General features: G+C 39.0%; 3 protein-coding genes across 9 annotated transcripts; 2 read left to right on the forward strand and 1 right to left on the reverse strand.

Annotated features, from left to right (window-relative positions):
* The first annotated feature begins 10,017 nt into the window (after positions 1 to 10,017).
* On the forward strand, positions 10,018 to 15,256 carry LOC112171980 (PX domain-containing protein EREL1). Of its 7 annotated transcripts, none has more exons than XM_024309121.2 (10): positions 10,018 to 10,484; positions 10,943 to 11,053; positions 11,559 to 11,657; positions 11,758 to 11,844; positions 12,071 to 12,179; positions 12,359 to 13,143; positions 13,704 to 13,868; positions 13,956 to 14,198; positions 14,553 to 14,768; positions 14,847 to 15,256. In XM_024309121.2, the coding sequence occupies exons 1-10, from the start codon at positions 10,392 to 10,394 to the stop codon at positions 15,072 to 15,074; spliced, it is 2,136 nt and encodes a 711-aa protein (XP_024164889.1). In that variant the 5' UTR covers positions 10,018 to 10,391; the 3' UTR covers positions 15,075 to 15,256. The 7 variants fall into 7 exon arrangements, with proteins under 7 accessions (XP_024164889.1, XP_024164890.1, XP_024164891.1 ...); XM_024309122.2 differs by having other exon boundaries at positions 14,556 to 14,768; XM_024309123.2 differs by having other exon boundaries at positions 11,567 to 11,657.
* A 1,079-nt stretch (positions 15,257 to 16,335) lies between these two features.
* On the reverse strand, positions 16,336 to 19,752 carry LOC112172840 (adenine phosphoribosyltransferase 5). Its single transcript, XM_024310337.2, has 7 exons — positions 19,433 to 19,752; positions 19,190 to 19,300; positions 18,189 to 18,281; positions 17,454 to 17,603; positions 17,284 to 17,342; positions 16,897 to 16,972; positions 16,336 to 16,599 (listed from the first exon to the last, which is right to left on the reverse strand). The coding sequence occupies exons 1-6, from the start codon at positions 19,521 to 19,523 to the stop codon at positions 16,901 to 16,903; spliced, it is 576 nt and encodes a 191-aa protein (XP_024166105.1). The 5' UTR covers positions 19,524 to 19,752; the 3' UTR covers positions 16,336 to 16,599; positions 16,897 to 16,900.
* Positions 19,753 to 24,600: 4,848 nt separating this feature from the next.
* On the forward strand, positions 24,601 to 27,739 carry LOC112173150 (golgin subfamily A member 6-like protein 22). The gene is made up of 2 exons (XM_024310721.2): positions 24,601 to 24,880; positions 25,270 to 27,739. The coding sequence occupies exons 1-2, from the start codon at positions 24,818 to 24,820 to the stop codon at positions 27,514 to 27,516; spliced, it is 2,310 nt and encodes a 769-aa protein (XP_024166489.1). The 5' UTR covers positions 24,601 to 24,817; the 3' UTR covers positions 27,517 to 27,739.
* Positions 27,740 to 27,924: the final 185 nt, after the last annotated feature.

The raw sequence follows: 27,924 nt of genomic DNA on the forward strand, positions 1-27,924 counted from the left end.
ATCACTTGGTTGAGTTACCGTAATTTTTGTTGTTTTATTATTTTATTGTCAATTAATATGCATGCTTGGCTATTAGGGTCATTATGCTTCATTTGTTCAGAATATTTTGTTGTATAATCACTTTTTTTTTTTTTTTGGTTAAACCCCGACGAAGCGAGGACAATTTATTAAAAAAGGGAAAGAAGAATAGTACAGAAGGAGGGGCCTAAATCATAGCCCACCTGAAACAAAAAACCAACCTATAACTTACAACTAACGAAGAAAACTAACAGAATCGAAAGTTGGGAAGCCCCAACCAATCGCTATTACAAAAAGAGAGAATCGAATCAGGGGGCAAGTCCCACCACGTCAAACCTGGTGAATTTATCCCTGCATTTGCCAAAGCATCTGCAACTCGGTTACCTTCACGAAAAATATGAGAAGAGCGAAACTCCATCTGCGAAATCCGGTATAAGCAGTTCCTCCACTCTACTCTTAGTTGCCAAGGCACTAAGGTAGGAGAGCGAAGGAAGTGAAGAACTAACTTTGAATCCACTTCCAACCAAATATGCTTCCACTCCCTTACCCAAGCTAATTCAATAGCTTGGATAACAGCCATAACTTCAACGGCAACAGAACTAGCAATGTCCAAATTAGAACAAAAAGCACCTAGAACCTTGCCCCTATAATCCCGAAACACCCCGCCATAGCCAGCTTTATTTGAGCTAGTTTTCCATGCCCCATCAGTGTTCACCTTAATATACCCATAAGGAGGAGGATGCCAGTTAACTTCAATTATTCGTGGAGCACGACGAGGTTTACATTGCACTAGGGGTCATCATTTGGCCCGCGGGCCTAAAAGCCCATGGGCGCCCGCCCGGCCCAGTGGGCAAAAGCCCGGCCCGGCCCGCAGAAAAGCCCATCTCGGCCCTGCCCATTGGGCACGAGGCAGGGCTAGGGCGGAGGGTTCAAAACCCAGGCCCGGCCCGCGGCCCGGCCCGTTACATGCCCATTAAAGCCCGCCCGGCCCGGCCTTATAAGCCCGCCCGAAAGCCCATTCAATTTTTGTATTAATATATTTTTATGTAGTTATATTGAACTAATTATTGCATTAGGCCATATGTTTTTGTAATTTTGTATTTTATTTTGTTCAATAATTAACATATCATCATTTTTTCATAGGTTTTTGTATTTTTTTAACAAAATAATATGACATATAAATATAATGGGCTTGGCCCTGCCCACCGAAAAAAGCCCGGCCCGGCCCGGCCCTAAAAAGCCCGTAAGGCCCTGGGCCCATGGGCGGCCCTGGGCCTTGATTTTTAAGAGAAGCCCGGCCCTAAAAATTAAAAATATATGTTTTGGCCCGGCCCGAGCCCATTAATTTTGGGCAGGGCCGGCCCTGCCCTGCCCATTGACGACCCCTACATTGCACCCCAAATTTCTTCAACACCACAAGCTCCTCACAGGAATTAAACATGCAGCCTGTAGCTATCTTACTTGATGAAATAATATGGCTAGAAATTAGAGAACATGCACGAACATCATTCACTCTAAAGCCATCATATTTAATCTTATTCCTTGAACTCCAAATAAACCAGAGAGAAGTAACAAAGCATGCTGACCACAATTCCCTTAATTGTGGACTACGAGAAGAGCTTAGACCAAGATTCAACAAATTTAATAATGAATTGGGGAAGCCACGGATGCCAAAATTGGTAGTCATGTAATGCCAAATCGCAGAAGCAAAAGGACAAAAAAGAAAGATATGATCAATTGACTCACTTTGCTGCCGACAGAGAACACAACATGAAGCTAGCGATATCCCCCTTTTTTTGAAGAAAATCATCAGAAAGGACCCGACCCTTTAGCACCTTCCAGGCCAGTAGCGACATACGGGGAGGTATGAACTTCGACCAAATGAATTTACTCCATGCCACGGGAGGAAGGTGAGAGCGCAGACAAGAATACGCATCCTTTGCAGTCAACACCCCAGAAGCTGAAGGCATCCAGATTAGGTGATCGAAAGACAGAGGCTTAATTGCAATTGGGACATGTTTTATGATCTCACACAAGTTCGGAAAATGCAATTGCAATAACGGAGGCAAATTCCATTTACCATCCTGAATGAAATCTGAAACCTTGTGCTCCATATTCTTAGCAGTAGCACCAAAAAAATCCACAAGGGGATGGCCAATAAAATTGTCTTTCCAAAATGAAACTTGTGAATTAGAACCAAGAAGCCAGCACCCATTTTCAAGAACTTGTTGCCAAAATCTCTTAATACCTGGCCAGATAGATGACGTTGCATAGGATCGACGTAAGACCCCGTTCTTCCAGAATTGATCTCTCAAAAAACGACACCCTTCTGAGGGAGAAGAGTAAAACTCCCATGCCTTCTTAAGAAGAAGAGAACAATTAAGAACAACAAGTTGTTTCAGACCCAAGCCTCCCTCCTCCATTGGAACACAACAAGTTTTCCAAGCAACCAAAGGCACTCCTCGCTTGTCTGTTGAACCTGACCACAAGAAATTACGACACCAAACTTCTAGTCGACGAAGCAGGTTGACCGGCCATTCATAAATCTGAAAACTGTACACCAACATGCTTGACATAACCGATCTAATTAACTGTAGCCGACCAGCCATAGACAATAAAGAACCTTTCCAAACTGAAAACCGAAGACGAATCTTGTCAACAATAAATTGGAAGTGAGAAGCCTTCGGTTTTCCTCTGAATATTGGAACCCCCAAGTAAGTAAATGGAGCTGTGCCTTGAGGAATACCCAATAAGTCTACAATAAGATGGTGCCTGTGAGAAAGATGCTTGCTAATAAACACTTGTGACTTAGCCTTGTTGATAACTTGCCCTGAATTGACCCCATACTCTCCCATAAAATCCATAATCACTGCCAGGTTTCGTCTATCACCACGACAGAAGACAATGACATCATCAGCACTCAGGCACCTTCTCATGCGTTATTTGCTGGTCTATTAGTTTTTGATATCATTTAAGGACCTCTCTCCAAAACCTAGGCCGCTGCCCCTAGCTTTTTCAATTTTCTTCTCGTCCGGCGGCGCTCGAAATCAGCTTTGGTTTCGCCGCACCGGTATTGGGCGGCTGCCGGACGAGTACTTGAAAGCTATGTTGGTAGTTTCATGAGTGGGATGTGGCTCAAGGTGCTGTACGGATTGGGTGATGCCCTCAATCGGATTGTGCAGGTATGGTGGTGGTCGACCGGAGTCCATGACCTATGGCGGTGGGCATCTTCGGCAGGGAATTTCCAGGACCAGTGGCGGCGTGGCTATGGCGGTTTTTGGCAGATTGGTGTGGCAGCAGGGCTTTGGTGGTTTGGGATGATCGCTGGAGCAACGTGGCTATGGTGAATCTGTTTCGGAATCGTGATGGCTGCGTAGCTGAGTAGTTTTTTTTTCTGGCAAGTTCCATGGGGAGGTCGCGGCGGTTGAAGGTCGGGCGGTGTGGTAGGCTGCTGGAGGTGGGGATGGTGGCGGACTCGGGTCATCCCTTTGTTGCTGGGCCTTGAGCTGGACCCTTTCCTTTGGGGTTGCTCTTTATTTGGACTAGGATGTTTGCCCTAGGCCAGTCTTTTGTTTTTGGCCCTCTTATTTAGTCATTTTGATTAAAATAATTCCCTACTTTGTTAGGGAGCTATGCTTCTAGTTTTTTAGTGAGTGTCATCGAGTCTTGTTTACTCGGCCTATTTACTATGTAGTAGTTAATAGTCTATAGGCTTCCTTTCGGAGAATGGAACCGTCAAATGATTGGACTTAATTTATGTATCACTGTGCTACTACCACAAACTCTTTATCTACTTCTTGATGGTAGAGAAAGGATATGTAATGGCCCTTTATGGCTTTCGATGAATAATAGTCGCCCTATTTGGGTTTGTTCTTAAATTTACTTTGTAAAAATTATAATCACTTTTTTTTTGTTTCTTAAATTTACTTTGTAAAAATTAATTATAATTTTGGGCTAATTTTTTAAGAACAATAAAAATTATTCAAGAAAACATGATCCTGGAATGTTGGATATTGTTATTATTTATCGGGAGACAATAATTGGACGTAAAATCTGATGGAAAGTTTCACATGAATAGTGTTGGGAGAAAGAGTAAATTGTTTTTGGAGGAAAACTAAGATAGAAAGGATGGAACCACGTGGTGTGGTGTGCTGGTCGAGCGGCCTAGTCTAGAACCCCTAGGTCTAGCGTTCGATTCCCAGCTCCATCCCTTGGCCAACAGATTTGATGGACCTTTGTTTGTTAACATGAGGGTTTGTGCATCTGCGGTGCAATGATTAGTCTGGCAAAGCTGGGATACACTGCATGAGGGTGCGTGTGTGATTCTATTGACATCTTCCCCCTCAAAAAAAAAAAAGATAGAAAGGATGGAAATGTGGTTATTCACGTCAGATGAGGTTATAATAGTCATTTAAGTGGTTAATTTGAGTGAAATTTTTGATTTGCCCCTGCACTTAATGGAGGGATAACAAAATATAGATGAAAGCATCTTATTGATGTGTTTTTGGAATTTCAGGTACCTATTCGATTACTTTGAAAGTCCAAGTACCATTCTGTCCAGTCTGAAAAAGTTCAGACCCCACCTATGATAAAAACTCATATATATTTGTTGAGGTCGGAAGTCACTAAGTTGAGTAGATGCCATTTTCTTCCTTGGTGTTGTCATGAGAGCATATTCATGTAATTTATATAGATAATTGAGTATGATCCAATAAATTTGTATAAATAATTGAGTATGATCCAATTTGTAGAAGGGTATCCAAGAAATAGCCATTCTCCATGTAGAAATTTTTTTAATGTTAGACATATTGATGCATTTGTTGGGTGCAAGTAGAAGTTCCTATAGTGGTTATAAGAGCTGGGGAGGGGAAGCGAGGTAAGGATTCACTCTCGTGTGGCAAATCGCGCTTACAATCAATTCTAGCTTTTTTCACAAAAGTTGCAACAAATAATTCAAGTTGGTAACAAAATCAACCCTAAACACTAAGCTCTGAACCCTCAACTCTCAATCTCAATCTCGAACATTGAACCCTAGACCCTTGCATTTAATCTCTAGATCCTTAAATCATAAACTCATGCAATCTTGAACCATAACCCCAAAATCACTAAAATCAAAAGCTACTTTCTTACTTTTCATTGACACTTTTGAGTTAAGAATGAGTTCTTAAAGGCGACGATAATAGTTTCTCTAAATATATATGTATAGAATGCGTTTGAGAAAGCTTATAAGCAGTTTAAATTAAAAGCAATGGACTATAACGTGTTTGATAAAACTGAAAGCAACTGTTTTTATTTTTATTTTTTGGGTTTTTGTCTATTTACCCCATTTTAAGAGATTTTTTTCCCACTTACCTCATTAAGTTTTTTTAATTCTCTCTTACCCAAAACACTCTAAGGAGATCTTCCCTAACACCAGTGTTCTAAAAATAGGCCGCCCAGGCCGCCTAGGCGCTGGAAGGCTGCTCTCCGACTCGACTAAGGCCAAATCGGAGCTATTGGGCGGGCTGGGAATGGGCGGCCGCCTAGACAGCCCAGACGGGCGACTAGGCGCTTGGGCGGTCGGGCTAGGCAGGTCTGCTACTGGATTTTTCTGGGCGTCGGCGTGGAATCTCTCCCTTCCCCATCAAATCTTGGAATCCGATCGTCGAGACATCGCCGTTTCTTAGCATCGTCATCCCTTTGGATCATGACACACATCGATGAATCCCTTTAAAACAGCAGCAAACAAGGTTGCTGACATAATTACAACACCACAACCACAATCAAAGACTAGAAATTTAAACCAAAAACTGAAAAACCATGAATGCCCAAAAGCAACAAGCATTATCAAAAGACAGTAATAGAGGAAAATCGTTGGTGAAGGCCATGACGGCGAGGGAAATTGACGCCGGCGAAGACAATCTGGCAAAGACGTAGAACAGATCTTAAACCCAGCAAAGACTTCACCTTTTGATCTCTATTGGACAATTGGGTTTGTTGGGATTTTGATTCTTGAACGAATTGAAAGGTAGAGCAGATCTTAAACCCAGCAGCTGTAGCAATGATATTAGAAGTGAAAAGAAGAAATGGTTTCAGACTTTCAGGTTCTCGCCTCCGATATGAGCAATGGGCAATTAGAATTAAAGATATATTTTTATATAATATTTATATTATTCTTATTTATGAATTAAAGATATATTTTTATATAATATTCTTATTTATGAATTATAATAACTCATTATATATCTATGTAAGTCTTTGTATATTCATACATATGTATTAAAAATAAATTATAAATAAAAAATAAAATAAAAAAAAACCGCCTAGGCGCCGTCTAGGCGCTAGTCGCCTGGCCACAGCCCAACTAGCGCCTAGCGATTTTTTGAACCTTGCCTAATACCCCATTAAGATTTTTTTTTTGTTTTTTAATTTTTTTTAATACCATTTTTCCCTTACCCCTTTATTACTTAGAGAGAGAGAGATAAAATAGAAAAGAGAGAAACCATAGGAGACTTCGCCGGAGTCTGGTCACCGACCTCCGGATTCCCGTCAAAGTTCGTCGGATTCCGGTCACCTGCTACCGCCCACCGGAATTTGCTGAAAATCTCACAGGAAAGTTTTTTTGCACCTAATAGACATCTATTGCCTCCTAATAAAGGTCTATTGCCCCCTAATATACGTCTATTGCCCCCAATAGACGACTATCAGCCATGTATTGCCCCCCAATAGAACTTTCGGTAGCCGGAATAGGAACTAATCTTCCTAAAATTAGACAGATAAAACTTTGATTAAAGAAAAAAAATTATATCAATTTTAAAACGTCTATTGGCCCCCAATAAACTTTTATTGCTCCCCAATATATGATATATCTCACTATTGCTTAAAGGCTGAACCCATTATTCCCTCCCCCCGTAGCTCCTTCATGATGATATGCTTAAAAGTTATTTACATCTGAGTCCCATTACAATATGGGGAATTGATTGTTATCAGTAGCAGTGGGTCCTGCAATCTTGAAACAAACAACCTCCAAAATTGCAACAAAGCCGATCCACATTCCCAAAAACAAAAAAAACAAAAACAAAGGCAATGCATAATAATTTCAACCGGATTACTGGAGGTGAGGATCGAACCACTTATGTGAAGAACTCAAACCCAGATCTCCACCACAGCAGCACCACTAAAACTCGTAGCCGTCGTCGCCATGTCAATCACTGAGCCTCCAAACGAAACCCCAAGCACTGACTCCAGCTTTTGAACCAAATCCTATTTCGAACTCATTGTGATTTCGTCGGAAAATCTTCGAGCTCGAATTCCGATTCCCTCTCTTGGTCTCTGCTAAGTGATATCGATGGAGGAGCTAAGCCCGTCCAATTACAGAGCATTGCAACGATTTTTGGTCTGAAGCAGTTGTGTTTTGTCCAAGCTCCGGCCTACTTCAGACGATGCTCCGACTTCGATGGAGAGAGAGAGAGAGAGAGAGAGAGAGAGAGAGAGAGAGAGAGAGAGAGAGAGAGAGAGTGCTGCAGATTGGGGAGAGAGACACAGAGAAGACCACATGTAATTAATTAATTAAGTTAAGAGCAAAATTGTCATTTTCATTTAAACAGGGTAAGTGGGAATAAAAATCTCTTACTGGGGTAAGTGGACTAATTTTTGTTCATTTTGGTGCTTTGGGTCAAAGACCCTTATTTTTTATTTATTAAGCCAGAGCTCTTTTAGAGCCCAAATCAAAAGCTCATTCAACATAACTTATGGAAGCAGCTTATTTTTATATTTTTTACTGTAGCACTTTTAGTTGCAAGTTAAGTAAAACACTTAGGGCTGGCATTTTGGGCCGAAGCAACCGAACCAGCCGATTTTCGAACCGGCCCGAACCAATTTGGGCCTAAATCTTGGCCTACCGACTTCCGGCTTGGCTTAGCCGTACCGTATGGCTCCCTTCGAGTCGGCTACGGTATGGTGTATGGCATACCATTGGTATACCATACCAACCGAGTATATGCCATACCGGAAACATAATGTATATATACACAATATATATACAAAATGATTTGTCGAAGGCGGGACTCGAACCCCTTACCCCTCATACAGAGACTCTGATCCCAACCACTGGACCACGAGTTGCTCTCGGTACTATATGTACATATTTTATATTTATCAGTGTCTTACACAACATATATATAAAATGAAAATTGGTAGAAGGCGTGACTCGAACTCCTCTTCTCATAGACAGAGATTCTAATCCCAACCACTGCAATACGAGTTGCTGTCAGCATATTGTCTACAAATTTTATATTTATTAGTTTCCTAAGCGATAGAAGTAAAAAACCAAAATGAAAAGCGAAAACCCATCGTTCCAGCATTGTCTTCTCTCTCATTCCAGAATTTCTTTCTGGAAACCAGCAACAATTCCAGAATCACACAAGCAATCATTTCAACTCTTACAAATAAATCAAAACCTCAAAAACCCAAATCACCAAAATCCCGTTTTCACCATGGATTGTTAGTTCTTCGATCTGTATATTTTTTTTGTTCCTTCACTGCCGTTATACTAGATGACGGAGCTGGGTGAGAGTGGTGGGGATTGGCGTCGAAGTAACAATGCTAAGCTTGGAGCGTGAGCCTCAACAGCCTCTGCTAATTCAATGGAGGAAGAACATGCCCTCTCAATTCTTCTCTTTCTTCTTTCTTCTTTCTTCTTTCTCTTCCCTGTTTTTTTCATCATCTTCTCCAACAGATCTGCAAACCATCTTCTTCTCAATTCATGGAGTTTTCTTGTAATTACCGGTTACCTACCAATACCAAACAGAGATTTTCGGTTACCGACTTGTCGGTATACCGATTATTCGGATCGGTGGCGGTTTGAAAATACTGATACAGACGGAGGTCGGTTCGGCAACGGTTTGGGGAAAAATGGATCGGTTTAGTACCGAATCCAGCCCTAAAAACACTCTAAGGCCTTTGCCACTGTTTTTAGTACTATATATAAGATAATAACAGTAAGACTTTTAAAAATCTAGTTGACCAAGTTCCAAAAAAAAAAAAAAAATTAGTTGACCAAACACTCAACAGTTTTACTTAGGGCTGCCACTTGGTTTGGTAATTACCAAACCGATCGAATACCAACCGATATTTTAAGTTTGGTAAACTGACTTTTGGTAACCGAGACCGATAGAACTAAAATAAAAAATTACCGAAAAAGTTGGTTTGGTTTTGGTAAATATCGAATCTATCGATAAATATAAATAATAGTTTTATATACTACGGTTTTCAATACACATACATGTATATTAAGAAATAAACATAAAAATTTTCATAATAGTATGAACATTACTACATCTACTACATTAATAGTATATGTATTTTAAGTAACCTAGTCAAAGATGGTTAAATAACCTAGTTTTAATGAAACTGGCTAAAACTTGATATCATATATACAAAATAAAGCTAGAATTAGCAGATGAATACAATTTTTACAACTATAAAATTAAAAAATCTAGTTTTGTTCATTATAATTTTTATTACAAAGAATTAATTATTCTAAAGTTGGTAATACCAAAAACCGAAAATTTTGGTTGGTAATTGGTAACTCAATTTTGAAACCGAGAGCTTTGGTTTTGAAATTGGTAATATATTAACCGACCGAGTGACGACCCTAGTTTTACTTAACAACCACTTATTCTCGTATATGATGCTATAAGTCAACTTATCTTATAAGCACAGCGGTACCAAACTGGCCCCTAAACTCACCGGGTATTCGGGTAATGGGCAACAATAGCAGGCCGACCCAAGGTTTAACAATAGACGGAACAGCAGGCGGACCCAATGTTAACAACGGACCCCCTATACGGCTACGCAAAAGTCCAAAATAGCCTTGTGCATCTCTATCACCGCCGTGGAGCTTAAGCCTCAATGCAGACAGTTTGGTGGAAGACACTGTTTCATGATTTTACCAAATAAAATTTAAAATTTTAAAATAATAATAATAATTAAAGAAAAAAGAAAAAAGAAAATTATGGTGCGATCGGTGTCGTTGTTGCGAAATGCGAACCAAATTTCTTTTCAGAGAAACAAAGAGAGAGAAGAAGACGAAGACTCGCGACTGACAATTAATCGGCGCAGGTGACACGCAACCGCTCCCGGCTCCGATTAGCCACGTTGCCTCATTCCCCTGCTAACGTGCGCCATACTTTGCTCTGCAACCCAACCTAACCTAACCTCTACGGAGGCCACCTGTTCGGGTCCTCTCTCTCTCTATCTCTGTATGACCGATTCGCCTCGGCCGGGTCGCCCGATCCGATCACCAAAACCCTAGCTCCCTCTCTCCCACCTTTGCTCAATTCCGGATGATCGATTTCGATTCTTAGAGAGAGAGAGAGAGAGATCGGAGAAGAATGCAGCAGAGACGGAGTCCTCCGAAGCACAGACACGATGGGACTTCGCCGCTGCCTCTTGGCATGGATTGGAGTCCTCCTCCCCGAAAATGGGTCCGTTCTTGCTCTTCCTCCTCCGCTTTCAATTCTCTAATTTCAAGCTCATTGGTTATTACCTAGCTTTCATGTTCATGTCGGTTTTCATATACAGTAACACATCACTTTAATTTCAGTTTCTTCAGCATCTATATATGATTTGGCTGAAAGGTTATCTTAGAGCTCAGTTGCTTTTGGAAATTTTATCTACATATTAATTGCAACTTATAAGATTCTGATTTGTTCCATCAGTGAAGAATATCCTTAGCTTAAGATTATCTTGAGGTAGAGCTACATTGCGGGATAAATGTATTACAAACACAGGAGAATAGATTGCTTTCTCTACAATTCCCATTTCTTAACGTGCATAGACTTTTTTCTACTCTGCCACTATTTAACTATTTGCTGTATATCGGGAAACAACTACTGCCGGAGTATCATCTCCCTGATCCAAAAGGTTCACATTCTTTTTGCAGAACGGGAGGGGCACAGTTTGGCCGCACGATCCTCACACAGGATGGAGTTATTGTGTCACCATTCCTTCCTGGGTTGTTCTTCCCAAATCAAGAAATTCAGACCCCGTTGTGGTACTCAAATTGAATGACTCTCCAGTCTTTATGCATGCTCAGGGTTAGATGTTGTTTTATTTCATCTTTTTGGGATATAATTAGGAAACCAACATCCATGGCTGATCTTTTTTGAGCTTCAAGTTTTCACATGTCTGGTGTTGCTTCAGTCCACAATCGGATGTTTAATTGCTTTTTATAGAATTGCCGTCGTTGGTATTACATTCAGTTTGATGAGCCAAGTTAAAGGTGATCCTATAAAACAATATGCATTGTCATTCTTCATGGACCAATTTTGATATATGTAGATAATCAGCTTTCCAGTCAATATTCGGATTCTTATTGGGATAAGTCCAACTGCTGTAGTTCAATAGGTATAAACATAAATAGATATAATATAATACTTTACTCAAGTAAACAGTTACACTACCTGCACGCACTACTTCAACCGGATCCGTTTCTTAGAGTGTTACATTTACAGCATACCAGTCTCTTTCAAGTTCTATTATAACATTTTAAGGGACAGTTCTACAGGGTTCAGGTGGGACTGCAATCACCAGATGGTATTACAACTACAAGTGGAGTGCTAAGAAGATTTAATGATTTTCTGAAGTTATTTAATGACGTAAGTAATACTTAAGATTGTTTTGACGAAAACCAATCTTGAGTTTTATATATTTTGAACTAATAAAAGGACATTCTTATTTATTTTCTGTCATTTGCAGCTTAAAAAGGCATTTCCCAAGAAAAATCTCCCACCAACTCCACCCAAGGGACTTCTGCGGATGAAGAGTCAAGAATTGTTGGAAGAGGTAGATAATGTGATTTTTAATATAGTAGTGTAAACATGAGTGTCATCATATGGAAAGAAGAAACTCTGATGAGTGTTGCTCATGTTCATATAAGGGATTCCTACTAACCAAAAAGTAAAATTTATTAGACAGAATGTTTTCCATCACTCAAACATGTGCTGCATGCAGACCCATGCACTTGTGTGGGAGTGGCTAATATTTCTAAGAAGTTTCAGTTTTGTTGCAGAGAAGGTGCTCTTTGGAGGCCTGGATGATAAAGCTGCTATCTGATATAGATATATCAAGAAGCGTTGCAGTGGCATCCTTTCTTGAATTAGAATCTGCAGCTAGGTCCTGTATGTCATTCTCTTGTACTAAGTGATGTTATGCATCTTTTTTTTTGTTGGACATGCTCGATTTTGTAATATCGGATCCCTAGTGTATCCAGATATCTTTTTCCTCTTGAACAATTTTTGGAAATTAGAAACTTGGAGTAGAGTTTAATGTAGTAATTCCTTTTCATAATACATTTCAGCATTCCAAGACACAAGTCAACACAGTTCAGAAGCGAATTCACTTCAGTCGCCTTCCCATCCTACCTTACCTGCCATTCTTGGTAGCTCGTCCATTACATCAGATTATGGAAGTGATACTGCTTATGAGACATCTGACCTGGGAACACCAAGGCTAGGAAGGGATGATAGTTCAGAACTGGGTATCGAAGATCTGGCATTGGATGAAGATCTAACAAGTCCAATAGAAAAGCTTGTGAAGTTTGGCATGACCAATATTGATGAGGGACTGTTTATGGGGCAGACTATACTAGAGCAACTGGAAGGCCTTCCTAAACATAAAATGCATGGGAGACATGTCAATAATGTTACAGGGAAGGACCTGTATAATGGAAGTGCTTCTAAACCGTCAATACTAGCTCGTAATGGAATGGAACTTTTCTCTCAGCCAGAGCATGGTAAAGTTTTTAGTCATGCTCGCAAGCTCTCAGATGAAAGTGTGGGAAGTGATGTAAGTTCTCTAAGAGGTAGTGATATGTCTAACTCTGGGGTTCCAAATTCAATTGGTGATGGCACCCTCGACCTTCTTGGAGGTGCTGATGTTTCAAGGATCATGGAAATGCTTGGAAGTACAGAATTACAAACTTCAGGCAGCACTCAAGTAGTTCTTCCATTGGATCAGCGTCCTAAACTGAATAGGGTTATGTTGACCATGCAGCAAAGACTAGTCACAGCTAAAACAGACATGGAAGATCTTATAGCGAGATTAAATCAAGAAATAGCAGTCAAAGATTACCTCTCAACAAAGGTATGTCAAATTTTATCAATCGTGTTATTCTTGATTTCAATGATTAGGGTCATATTAGTTTCATTTATAGATCAATCCTTGATTTTGTTTATGTTGATTATTCAGAACTGTAACTTTCAATATAATGGATGCTTTAGTAAAACGGTATATGAATAACTTGAAAGAAAATGATTGTTTGTTCTGTAACGTGTGCCAGGTGCATTAGCTTTGTAAATTCATTTTTGACCCTCTTGACTTGGAAAGAGTATATATTTAATACTTAATTGTGGACTCTCAAGGTTTCATTACCCATAGGAAGAACATGATCTCATATACAGATTGTTGGAAACCAATTCCCATTGTTGACGGGCATGAGGTCCGTGTGGAGTTCATGTAAAACTTCCATGGACATAGGTCTCCATATGATAAGCTGTTAAGAACTTACGATCTGCGAATAACTAAGTGCAATGATATTTTTGTCCAGAAAGGCAGTAGCTGCTGGTCGTATTATGAAATAATAAATGCTGACCTTTTGCTTTCGCTGAAGGATTTCATGGCCATTATTATTTGGGTCTTTGCAGGTCAAGGATTTGGAAGTGGAACTTGAAACTACTAGACAGAAGACTAAGGAAAACCTTCAGCAAGCTATTTTGGTTGAAAGGGAAAGGTTTACCAAAATGCAGTGGGATATGGAGGAACTTCGTCGGAAGTCATTGGAAATGGAGTTGAAGATGAAGTCTGAACAGGTTATATTTCCTTGAAATTTTCTTGTCTTGTGTTATCTCATTGCATCTGCAATTCATAATGATTGAATTTGCATGAAATGGTATTAGGATAACACGTCATGCCCAGAGGCAAAAGATGATTCCACTATTCAAGAGAAGGACATATCTCCACCAGAGTTAGATTCTTCTAAGGAGCAGCTTGAGAATTTGTCAAAGCGATATGAAGAGCTAGAAGCAAAATCAAAAGCAGATATTAAAGTTCTCGTGAAAGAAGTTAAATCCTTGCGTAGTTCCCAAGCAGAACTCAGGCATGAGCTTAGTAAATCTCTGAAGGAGAAATCTGAATCTGAGGTAATGTGTTACTAAAATATGTGCACTATCCGTACTATTTCAAACTAGTATTGTTTAGTATTGTTCTCTATGTTAGGTCATTTGTTTTCTTTTCTTTTTTGTACTAGGGTTTTCCTTCTATTTTTGTTCTGTTCTTAGTTATACTCCCCCGGCCCCCCAAAGCTTTATGTTTTTGTGCTAAGACGTGTTATTCTAATCAGAAAAAAAGGAAACAGATTATGCTTTTGCAGTCTAAAACGCAATAATTTCTTTCCATAATCGTCTTTAAGTTCATTTAATTGAAATGTTGCATATGATTCCCAGAGTGAATAATCCAATAATCATGATGCTTAAAGTTGGTTCTTTTCTTTTCAGAAGCTTCTCCAACGGGAACAACAGAGGAGCAAACATGCAGAAACTGCTAGAGAGAAATTGTTGCAGGAATGCAAGATTCTTCACAAACAGCTTCAGGAGTGCAATACCAATTTTCCTTCTGAAGGTGAAGATAACTTCGTTTTGGGTTCATTGATACAAGAGGCTTCAGATTTGTTGACAACATCAGACAACCGAATTAACCAACTACTTTCAGAGGTACGTTTTGTTTCTTTCCTTGTGCCTGTGACCTCTTATTTTTTGCCTTCTGCTCTCATCATTCAACACGTTGTTCAGGCACAACTTTTGGAACAAGACAACAGAGATGATGTTTCTGACGTTGGTGAAGCTGACGATGTTACAGATGATACAAGGACAACAGACGATGAGTTGAGGAAGATGCTCGTAGACATTTTTACTGAGAATGCGAGCTTGCGGAAACAGGTGAACTCTGTTATACGACACGCTCTCAAAGTGGACATCCAGTGTAAGAAAGACGATGTCCCCAACGACAAACTTCACTAGTGTAAGTAGAGAGATGTAGGGATGAATTTTGTAAATTTTCAGTTTTCTAAAGAATAATTCGGCCCAGTTGATCATCTGATGTTTCATATAGTTCTCATTAAACACGACCATATGTAAGCTTGTTACACATATACAAGTCCTGAAAAATTTATGGAATCTCTGTTAATCTCTGTTTTACCGCATTGTATTACTTGTATAATCCTCTTCTTCAATGTGACTTGTATGTTAGATAATTTTGAAAGCTATTTTTATTTTCTTGTCAACTTCCCGTCAATAGTGGCAGTGTATTTTGTACGGGGATTTAGAAGAAGATTGGCCCCTGAGCCAAAAAAGAAAGTGTATCATAACACATGGCAAATGAGCTTTGCAGATCATTGGACAGATGTTAAGTTCATGCTAAAACTGCTCACCATTTCTTGAGGTGATTTTAGACATGAAAGAGTTCAATCCAAACGTCATGTCGCGCCCAAACGAAGGCATATTTTTACAGAAGAAATATCACTTTGGTCATCGAACTATGGTTCGCTCGACACTTTGGTCAACCAACTTTTAAAAACTTCATTTTGGTCATCGAACTATATCACCGTATATCACTTTGGTCATTCCGTCAGTTTTCTCCGTTTTCTCTATTAACTCCAGGGGTATTTTGGAGACGAAATGTTTTACCCTCCATTTTTATAACTTAATCCAATTTTTCCCACCTAAACATAAAACTTCATCCAATTTTGCCAACTTTTCCCTTCTTTTATTCATGCATTCATCATCAGTAATCAAAGCATACAATGGAGAAAAATGATCAGTCAGAGAATAATAATTCAAAGTGAGAGAACATAAGAGGAAGAAAAAGATTGATTCAATACATCGAGGAATTATAAAAGGAGGGAAAAGTTGGCAAAATTGGATGAAGTTTTATGTTTAGACGGGAAAAATTGGATTAAGTAATAAAAATGACAAGTAAACCTTTTAATCTCCAACATACCCCTGGAGTTAACAAAGAAAACAGACGGAATGACCAAAGTGATATACGGTGATATAGTTTGATGACCAAAATGAAGTTTTTAAAAGTTGGATGACCCAAGTGTCGAGCGAACCATAGTTCAATGACCAAAGTGATATTTCTGCCTATTTTTACTATCAGCCAAATTTAACAACTCAACTAGGCGAAAGAAAAGACGTGCAGCTGTAGGATTTATGTTTAGTCCCTTTGAGTACTCCAGTTAGATTTGGTTTCTTAATCAGCCAAAAGATGATAGAGCAGAGATAAAATTTGAAAAAAGCTGCACTAATGCAACAATAAAGGTTTCACATTTCAAGAATAAACCAATAGCTCGGAACATCTGTTCATGCTTTGTTTGAAACTACTAATGTTACATGAAAACCTACAAGGGATGCAGACCTCACAGAAAGAAAAGTTAATCCACAATGAGCCTTGTGCAGCAGAGTTAAGTAACCCAATACATCACAGCCTCTGGCACAGGTCAGCATAAATGTTTCTGTAGTCAGCCCAAGCAGAATTGAAACAGATCTGCACGACATGATAAAAATAAAGAAATCATTTGGCGAAATTGTAAGCATGGTACAGAGGAGGTGAGGAATCCATTAATCTACGTGATTTCGTAAGATAAAATGGATAGTGGACCTAATTAATATGCTCCATGAAATGTGAAATTCAGGTTTTTGAGATCATGTTCAAAAATGAGATTCATGACGTCACAAAAAGGGACTGAAATCTTCTAAATAATGAAAGTGTGTCTAGTTCTCAGAATTCAATGATATTTCGATTGCTAAAGCTTTGATTGTGATTGAGGGCAATGGGTAGTACCTCCTCAGCAACAGTTATCTAGCTCTCGTGGCTCCACAAGGATATAAAGTGGCTTTCCATTAAGCCTGCACTGTCCCTGAAAGGTCACAATCATCAAGAGCAGATTAACTGCAACAGCACTTAAGATGAAAAAGAGTACAAGAGCATAGTGGTTTGCACTCGATACACAATGCTTAACAATATGAAACAAAATGATTTGACACTCGATGCACTCAATAACAATGCTTTTACATAATGATTACCATTAAATCTGGGCTCATGATAGAATTTTATTGTAGCAGTTAGTTTTCTAACTGACCTACATCAAGAGCTTGTATTTTGAAAAGACCCTTAATACCAGTTTTACAGTTCACCAGCCAATAAGTTCATAAAAGGTTCAAACATTACCTTAACCTCAGGCAACCCAATAACACATGCACATTCGACCACTTCAGCTCCCACGCGCTCTAGGAAAACAAATTTTTTTTTTTTTGGATGACACAAGTTAATTTTGAAGTAGGTAAACTAGTAGAAGAAAAAAGGAAACTAAATGGGACGTATCAAGAGCAACCACTTACCTAAAAGGCTTATTGCTGCCGACAATGTCCCTCCTGTAGCTATTAAATCATCAATAACCAATGCACGTTCTCCAGGCTGAACAGCACCAACATGCATCTCCAAGCAATCAGTTCCATATTCAAGTTCGTATGCTTCTGAAATTACTTCTCCTGCATAAGGAGTATCAGAAGATTCATGTTGAGCGGAAAATTAAATATAGGCACTCTGGTTAAACCAAGACAACTTCAAACATAACAATGAGGAATCCAGAGAGAAAGAGTTTGTAATTTTAATTTAGCTTGATTTAATTATTTTGTAAAAAACCTCACACCACATATATGCCTCTACTTGTAACTTTTGAAGGAATTTTTTTAAAAGGAAAATTTTTTTCTTAAGATGGTAACAACAGTAGACCTAAGAATGTATGTTAACACTAAAACTCTTGAGTTTAATAGAAATGAAGGAATAGCTTGTTTTCATATCCAGATTGCCTTTAGTTGATCTATCATAGATTAGCTTGCTCAGGCATGACCCTTCTAAAGACTTAAATGAAAGTGAGCAGTAGATAAAGTGATATTATCATGTAGCTCAACTTGTTATAGTAGCCTACAGCTTAATTTCTGTAGGCCTAATCAGCCTTTCAAACGAAACCAACTTTAACATCTATTTTCAGTAATTGATTGAGCTGGACTGGGTGGACCAGAATCAATTAGCTCCTTGACTTCAAAAAGGCACCAAAAATTAAAGTAGCATACCGGGCAACTTTCTGGGTTTACGTAAAGGAACAAACTTGGCACCAATAGCTAAGGCAATTGCAGGACCAAACATGAATCCTCTGGCTTCCACTCCTGCATATATTATTCAACAGATGAAAAAATATCCAAGCAAACCACAAAAAAGAATCAATATAATAGATCTCCAATCCAGGTCATTTTCATAGTACTATTCAGTAAACCGTATAAATTATCAACAAATAATGATTAAGGCCAATAATAGAGACAATCCTCATGTGCCTGTTCATGTGTTTTGAGGGAAGCAGCGATATCTTGGGAGTTAACAGTCAACATCATAGCTAGATTCCTCCACACAGTTAAGAGAGAGGTGAACAATAGAAATTGTCAAGGATAAGAAGGATTGAATCCTGGAAAGAAAATGTTGTAGCCCAGAATCCTAATCTGAACTGTTGTGAACTTGTGATAAAAGAACTACAAGGGGAAAACTTGAGGGTCTAATCTTCTCTGTTCTGTAATTGTCACTACAATGCATTTCAGAACAGAAAATCTCGAGCTTCAAAATAATTTTTAGGGAATAATTTGAGATCAAGTTCCAAAATTCAGAAAATTGGTCATATTTGAGAATCACAGTTCTGGAAAGAAAAATGGAAAAAAGAAATTAGTTTGCTAGGATGAATGATGCCAAAGACAAAGAGTAGTATACAAGTTGTATACAGAATATAAACAAGTCCTGGAAAGGTTTCCATACTCGATGAATCAAAACCCTTAAAAATGTTCATAGAATTGGAAGGCACTGAAGCTCCAAATTCCAGAAAGGAAAAAACCAGTTAGTAGGGGAAAAGGAGCGGCAAATCCCAAAACCAAAGAGGCAAAGATTTATTTAACCACCATTCTCTGTACACAAAACTATAAGAATCCCATAACTTAATACCACACCACTATTAAACTTGAAAAAAGAAGAAGAAGAAGAAGTAGGACTAAAATATTTATTCGTATATATATATATATAGAAAGTACCGTACCGGCAACAACAGAGATGTCCATGTCTCTGTAGCGATCAACAAAAATGTCGACAGTGTGCTTGAAGGCCTTGTGATCAAGCAACAATGTTGTAATGTCCTGAAACATTATTCCTGCAAAAACACAATAAACAAATCCCAAACACAGCCTTGTGTCAACAAAGTCCCCAAAGAACCAACACTGACAGCTAATTAAAAACAAATACCCAACAACAACAACCAAAAGAAAAGAATGAATGGAAGAACCTGGTTTTGGAAAGTGAGGCACAACCCTGATGGCTTCAGATATGGCCTGAAGCCTTGGGTCTCCTTTCAGTCCATTTTCTGAAGCAAACATTTTCTTCTCTTTTCCTCTGGTTTTCCCTCTCACTCACTTCAATGGTTTTTTTTTTTTTTTTTTTTTTTTCAGCTTTGTTTGCAGAGATTGAACTCGGGGTTTTGGGTATTTGGTGGGTTTCTTTCCCTCCCAAAACTGACCTGAAAGCTTAAATCTTCTTCTCTCTTCTCTTCTCTTCTCTTCTGTGGTTGCTCTGTTTCTGTAAGCTAAGCAGAGAGTAATTGCTGGCTAGTGGGTTTTTTGTGTCCTCATTTATTGTGTTCGCCAAACCACAGCACTTTGGAAGATACGTAGGAGATACTGATCGCGACGCGCAATTTAATGGCACGTGTTCCTCACGCTCATGGATTTGAAGACTTGAAGTCATGGACCCCTAGGAATGAAGGACACCTACCCCCTCCATTTACTTCTTTTGAGAGAGTTTTTTTTTTTTTTTTTTTTTTTTTTTTTATGCCTTTACCCACACAATGTCACAAACCAACAAATGCAAACTATTCAAAATTTGAAATGCCATGCAACTAAGATGCCTCCATACATTAATAGCAACTGTACTGCAAAAACATAAGGCTTCATAACTTTAGGTCATGTCACATCTCTTTACCCTTCAAGCCCAAACACCACATATTATCTCCCTAACTCTTTTTTTCAGGGCGCTGTGTCGCTTTTTTTTCTGTGTTTCTTATCACGGCTGTAAAATGGACCTCAACAGCTGCATAACATATTATTCATGTGTCTATTTGACCTACTCAAAGTTATTAATGTTAAGTAGACATTGCTGTTTAAAATTTGAATAATCGACTCTTACTAATAATGATCACTTGCATGTTTTTCTATCAGAATAATCTTATATATTAAAATAAAAATTTGATAGTCCAACACATGTTTTACTATAATGGTGTTCACCCGGTGAGTTACTGGTCAAATAAACTATGTTCAATCACTTTTGGGTATAAATTCAAAGGTTAACAACAAAGCAGCTCAACTTAAAAATAATTTTTTTCCATCATTTAATTTACATCCCCAAATATAGTTGAACATATTTTTCTTAGTCAATTATCGACTATATTTTTCTTAAGACCAGGTGAACATACTCGTGTTTTACTAATCATCATTTTGGTCTAAAGTTATGTTTAATAAATTTTGGAGTTCAAATTTAATCATTAAAAAAATAAATTTATCCTGCACAATTCCACATTAGTCTTTTCATATGCTCTCGTCATGGTAAGTTGTTGGAACTTGACAAATAAAGCATAAACTATTTAATTTTTTTAAGAAAAATATACTATTATGCTTGAGAGAATCTACTAAAAAATTGCTTTGAAAGATTGGCTAGGAAATAAAAATGGCCTAACCAACTGAAAAAAAAAAAAAAAGGGTCACGCGCCTTAATTGGAAGTAGGAAAAGCAGATATCCTTCTGACTCCTCGATGTTTTTCACTGTTGAGTGTATCTAGCTACTTCACCTACGCTTTCCAAATCCGAGAAAAGAAAGATTTTATGCCCTCCACCAAACCACCCCCCCCGCACCCAAAAAAAAAAAAAAAAAATCCTAATTTTAATTCCACGCTCCCATCCGACGGCCACGATCCACTCTCCGTTTTGAATACAAGACGCCACCCACTGTAACTTTTTCCCCACGGCCTCTTCCCTCTTCCCCACTTTAACTTTTGTGAATAACGAGGTATAGGGGCATTCCCGTCATTCCAACAAAATTGACGGCTAACTATAGGCAGAGAATCCAGCCGCAGGAGATTTCGGCAGATTTTGTTGTGGTCCCTCCCGCACGGTGGTCCTCCCCTTCCCGTCCTTTTCTCACGACTTACGTGGCTTTTATCCAATCCAACCCAGCCCCCCGTGCGCCGTACACGTGTCATGATGAGAGGCTCAACAACCAACTCGCCCCCGGGAAAGTGCCACGTCCCCGCAGATCCCAGACCCATCAGTTTTGTCTCTTCCCCTCTCTTGACAACATATTGTTACTTTTTAATTTCGGTGGGCCCCGGTAGTTGATACGCGTGACGTCGTGGTTTCGGACCGGTCAAAACCTGACACAACTCGGCAGAGCGCGTGGTGGGGAAGCGCCCGTGATGGGGAAGGAGCGAGTGGGTGTGACGCGCGGGGAGTGGGAGTGGTACGGAGAGTTTCCGGTCCCTACAAAATTAAAATCAGCGTACAGGATTTCTCTGTTCATATGCACGCGGGTGTGTACCAATCGGAAGAACATGATAAGATGATCATTAAGGTCTTTAGATATTTTGGACGGACCACGATCTCCATCTCCAAAGTCACCACCATCATATCTCTCTTCTTTTTACATTACTACGTTACAAATTTCATATGCTTTTTTCTTCTTTTTTGCTACATACTATTTACACTTAAAGTCAAAATGTGGAGGTGAAGAGAAGGTCCCCTATCTACGAAACTCTTACCTTTGCGTAACCCTATTCTAGAAAAAAAAGAACAAAAGAAAAAGGAATCAAACAACAATTTTCAATAATAAACTCACACGTACAAATTTTATTTAGTCCAAATACCAAATTGTACAACATTATGAGCCCCACGTATTATGTTGATCTAACGTACGTACCCAGCTAATAGGGGCGCACGTTTCTCATATATCCTAGCTTTTCATTACAAAGCGGCCTAAGCCTAATTGTCAGTTTCATAATTAAGTGCATGAAATTATTGCCTTGCTAGTTAAGCACAGTAAAGGCAGACGGTGAGCAGCCGACTCTATAAATTTTGAGTGAATTAAGTGGTGTAGCCTATACTGTTAAAAGACTTGGTTGAGAGTTGCATCCACCAACCACAATTAAAAAAAAAAAACAAACAAACAAACAAACAAAACTCCATGTCTAAGTACTTCCTGTATTTTCTCTACGTTTAGTCTGTTGTTTAACTATTATGATTCGACGACTTGACCCAAGATTTTCTTCTTATCTTTTTTGAAATTTCGTGGTTGAGAACTTGAGATGAAATCAAATCCCTTTAGGAATTTTGGGATTGGGGACCCGCTAATATTTAGCGCATGATATAGGTTTACTACTAGTTAATCCATCGGTCATGGACCTCGTACCATGAGGTTATGATGATGCTTATCTTTATAATGTCACATCCCCTTAAATACCTAACCTCAACCAAATCTCCAAGCATATAATAACAAACCAGCTACAAGATACAGTTGCTACCTGTTCCTTTCACTTTATGATGATTATCCACCATATCACAAACAAATTTATGTGTTTTGATTAATAAGTGACACTCCTAGCTAATAGCTACTTAGAAAAGTGATTATTTGGGTCCATTTATATACTACGTAGCTACTCAATCTAATCTAATAAAATCAAATTAGATAGATCCAACTTGGTTGGCCAGCCCTTCTTTCTGCGGCAACTAAATATATGGGTTTTATCCACCAAATCTGAACAGATTGATTCATTCATGTCATTTCTTATCATCTGGTTACAAATTAGGAAAAGGTGACTACTTCTTTAGGTGGCTATTGGGTCGTGTAGCTATCTCTTTTGAGATGTTCCAAAATAACAAAGTGATCTCCTTTGAGATTTCATTATTGGATTGTGGATTTATTGGTGTGCTTTATCAAATAATCAAGCATGGTTATGATTTGTCTATTTACGACTCAATGTGCCAACTGGAAGATCTGTGGGTTAGGGTTGTTTTTTTTTTCGGACAAGTAGATCACCTTTCCAACAATTATGTGGCTTGGAGTTCCTAGTTGGGTATTATATTATAGCCATGTTGATGTGGAGATTAGTTAAGAAGTAATAATTGTTTATGGGAAAAGTTGGAGACATAATTTACAACTTGGAGATTGGAAAATCTATTATTGTTAGATTGTATGAGTGTTTAGAGTTTGCACTAGATTACAACAAGACAACTTAGTATGATCATATTAGTAAGGGATACTATAGATGCCAAATTTTATTATTTTGTTTATTAGTTGTCGAGGATGACGGAACGGTGTACATTTTTTTAATAATTAAATACGTGTTTAGTTTAAATTGCTTAGAGTTTGCACTCATTCATGATAGTGGATGCTTAGAATTTCACATTAGACAACAATAAAACGATTAAAGATAATCAAAAATCACGATCACTATTGAAGATGCCAAATTCTATTATCTTGTTTATTAGCCGCCGTTGCGGATGTAATGAAATGACCTACATTTTTTTATTGAAGGGATGACCCTAGATTCTTATAATTAAATATGTATAGTTTAGACTCTGCTTATAGAATTTGTACTTATCTATATAATTATTAATAAAAGAGGTTTTATTAGTCAAAATCAAAAATTTTGACAGAAATGACCTTAAGAGATTAAAATATTTTGAGAATTAATTAAATCACAATGACTATTACGACAATTACAAATTATATTTTTATTAATAAAAATAAACAAAATAAATCTCACAACCCACTTTTCTCTCTCACTAACTTCTCTCTGCAATAACCGTTTTCTTCCATTATCTTTTCTTTTTTATTTTCTGAAGAAAAAAAAATTTACTTGCTGTGGAGCAATGCTAGTTTACAATAATGGATGTTTGGATTTCGCAGTCCATGACAATAAGACGAATTAAGAGGATAATCATCTAGTTCTGAGTTCCGAGTCTTCTGACCAAGTAGAGCAATAGTCTATGGGCTTCGTAGTGTTGGCAATGGAGCTGTCATGGGCTTCGTATTTTTTCACTGCATGGGGGCCCAAGGCGGAACAAGAAAAGCAACAGGCCCAGATTTGGACAACTAAACCAATCCAAACCTCGAATGCTAAACATGATCCATAATGAACATAAGTCCAAAATTTCAATTGAGTCGATAAAATTTCCAAATTTGTTCTAGGTCTGGTATGGCCACGTGTCACTGGAAAAGCAGAAGCTTTTCAAGTCTCACTTTCGTGCGAGCGGGGGGATCAGCAGAATAACGCCAAGTGGCAGGTAGGCACCGCCCAACACTCGTGAGTCGGCAAACACAGAATCACTCCTTTTGCCACGTAGGAAGGAACCCCTTTTTTTTTTGTTGGAAAAAGATCACGTAGGACTCTTTGTTTATTTATCCACAACTGTCATCTATTTTCTTTTCCTTTTTGTAATGTGAAAAGCCCCTGAAACAGTCAGGACGCGTGGGTCTATGCTAACGTGCGCATCCAAAAGGTAGAAGCTTCGTTCTCGGAGAGATTCTCCGATTAATTTGTCGGAAATTGGTGATTGACGATTGGTCAGAGGCATAAATTGATCCAACGGCGATGGTGGAGTCACAGAGTTGAACCGTTTCCATCATGGCCTTGTCAGCCGCCACCCGCTCCAATCTCGCCGCCACCTCTTCTCAACCCTACTGCAAGGTTCTCTTTCTCTCTCCCCCCTATATCTACATCTACATCTATCTATGTATACTGTGTGTGAACGAGAGTAGAGAAGAATAGGTGGTGAGAAAGAAATTTAGGAATTTATACTGTTGAAATGAATAGTACCAATTGCTGTAAATTCTAGGGTTTATAGTTTCGGTGAATTTACCTGGCCAGCTACATTTTCTGTCTAATCCAGCTATTTTGAAATCTTAGGCTTTTTTTTGACAATTATAGGGATTCAAATTAATGTGGCTGGGTCCAACCAATTCCTCTGTTTATGACATCGCTGCTTTATTCAGTTTTGACTCTAAAAAAATGCATCTTCTTGTGGCTTGATTGGTTCCTAATCAGAAGGCTAGTTAGTGTCACTGACATTTCTGCAGTTGTGTGCTGTTAGAGTCAATGGGAAGCAGAGTAGAGTAGCGTGTACAACCAGTGCGAAACGAAGAGGCGCTTCCTTGAGGATCTGTAAATCAGTCTTAAATGACAGGAGGTCGAGTATTAGTGGCAATGGAGCGTCTGAACCTGCAAGGATTCTCCTGGAAAGATTGTTTGCGCAGACACAGAAGCTGGAAGAACAGATGAGCAGAAATTCTCGTCATCCGCAGGATGTCCAGCTCGGGTTCAATCTTGAAACCCTGGAGTGTGACCTTCACGCGGCATTGGCCGCGTTGAAGAAGAAGGAAGAAGATTTGCAGGATGCTGAAAGACTGGTTTTCCTGGAGCACCTTGAATTGAACCGCACAAAGGAGGGGCTGGAGCGGCGGGAGAAAGAAACTGCTGCAGCTTGTTCTAGGTATGAGAAAATGGAGGAGGAACTGAAGCGGGCTAATCTGGACTTAGCTTCTCAAGCCAGCTATATAGAAGACATAAAGCTTCAGCTTCGAGAGAGAGACCAGGAGGTTGCGGCTACGCAGTCAGCACTTTCTTTGAAAGAAGAGGAATTGGATAAAATGAGAGATGAATTGTTGAAAATGAGTGAAGATGCTGCCAAGACTGACTCTGAACTTAGATCTAAGGCTCAGTTGCTGAATGAAGCCAATGAAGTTGTCAAGCGACAAGATGTGGAGATTCAAGGACTCCGGAGAGCTATACTAGAGAAAGAAGAAGAGTTGGAAGTTTCTCAGACGCAGAGGAAACTTGAAGAGGAGAAGCTAAAAGTTTCACAAGAAAACTTGGAGAAGCAGACATTGGAGTGGTTATTGGCACAGGAAGAGCTTAAGAAATTAGCGGAGGAAGTATCTAGACATGCTGGAAAAGCCAATGAAACTTTAGAGGATTTTAGGAGGGTGAAGAATCTTCTCATTGATGTGAAGTCTGAGTTGGTTTCCTCCCAGAAAGCTCTTGCTTCCTCTAGACAGAAAATGGAAGAACGAGAGGGTCTTCTGGAAAATCAATTGGAAGAACTTGAAGACCAGAAGAGAAGTGTTATGTCTTACTTAACAACTCTGAAAGATGCTCACATAGAAGTAGAGAGTGAAAGAGCAAAGCTTAGGGTTGCAGACGCTCAAAACAAGGAGCTTGAGAGGGAATTATCCATGGAGAAGGAGCTTATGGAAGATTTAGAGGAGGTGTTGAAGAAAGAGAGATACTCTCTGCAGCAGGCCATCAATGAGATTTCCGCTCTCCAAAAGAAGCTGCACAAGAAAACTGCTGAATTTGGGGAAATGCGCGATCTTCTTCAGGTTAAAGAGTCGGAAGTGGTGGAGGCTAAACTCGAAATTCAGCATTTAAAATCTGAGCTGGCTACTCATAAGCTCATTGTGGAGGAAAAGGATTTGGAACTTCTAAATGCAAAGAAGAAGCTTGAGGAAGTCAACAATGAAGTTGCAGAGCTGAAGATGCTTTTGACTAGTAAAGAGGAGCAGCTTATTCAAGCAACTGCCTTGCTCAAGGAGAAAGATGAACATGTACACACAATGCAAGATGAGTTGGATGATACAAAGCTGAAATTTTCAGAAGCCGAAACTGTGGTAGAACGGATAGCAGAGCTCACTGATAAATTGGTTAGATCTATCAAGGATGAAGACTACAATGCATCCAAATCATTTGATGGCATGGGCCATGAGTTTCTGCACCAACTACTGGAGAAACCAACTGATGAATTTAGGTTGCAGATCTTACAGCTCGAAACTGAGCTGGAATCAGCTAGGGACAGCTTAAGAAGAAAAGAAATGGAGGTCCTAGCATCTCAGGGGGCTCTCACAATGAAAGATGAGGAGCTGAAGATGGTTCTTAGAAGACTAGAAGCAAAAGAAGAAGAAGTAAAGAAGATGAAAGAAGAGTTGGAAGATGCTAATGATCTGAGAAAGCTATATGCTTTGGTTCAAGAGAGATTAGGAGAGAAAAGTATAGGAGAGTTGGCAATAGAGAAGCTTCAACTCGAGGCAGCACAATTGGAAGTTGAAGCTGCAACCAGCGCACTTCAGAAACTTGCAGAGTTGAGTGGGGAGTTTCTGAATAAAGCTAGCCTGAGCATTGAGGCTGATGGTGATACCAGTACAAGTTCCGTGGGGAATGACAAATGTTTAGTTGAGGTTACAACAGAAGTGGCTCGGATTTCAGCTTTGACTGATACGCTAGTGAAAGAGGCTGGCATTGTTGTAACTGCAGGACCGGCATGCCAATAGAGCTAATTCAAAGCAAGTGACCTAATTTTATGTATAGATTTCCAACTGATCTATTTTCTTAGATTTGCTAGAGTCATAGATTTTGTTCTACTGTTGTAGCATTATTTCACCATTTAAATTTTTATCCAGATGATGTATAAGCCGTATCTCTTCGTTCTTCGTTGTACAACACAGCTTAAGAGTGGTATAATGGTGTTTGGGCCTTCTCCAATTTATTTTTTCCCTTCAAATGTATAGAACACTTGTATTTCTTTCAACAAGATTCTTTTATATATCAAGTTCTCACAAAAAATTTGAATGAAGCATTATAGATATCCTTTTTTTGCAAGCAAATTCCAAGGAGAACGCTGAAGCAATGATATACATATTCTGGTGCAGGCCAGGGAAACAAACAGAGAGAATCGCTTC

This window comes from Rosa chinensis, chromosome 6, assembly GCF_002994745.2.
Source record: "Rosa chinensis cultivar Old Blush chromosome 6, RchiOBHm-V2, whole genome shotgun sequence".
In the NCBI taxonomy this organism is placed as follows: Eukaryota; Viridiplantae; Streptophyta; class Magnoliopsida; order Rosales; family Rosaceae; genus Rosa; species Rosa chinensis.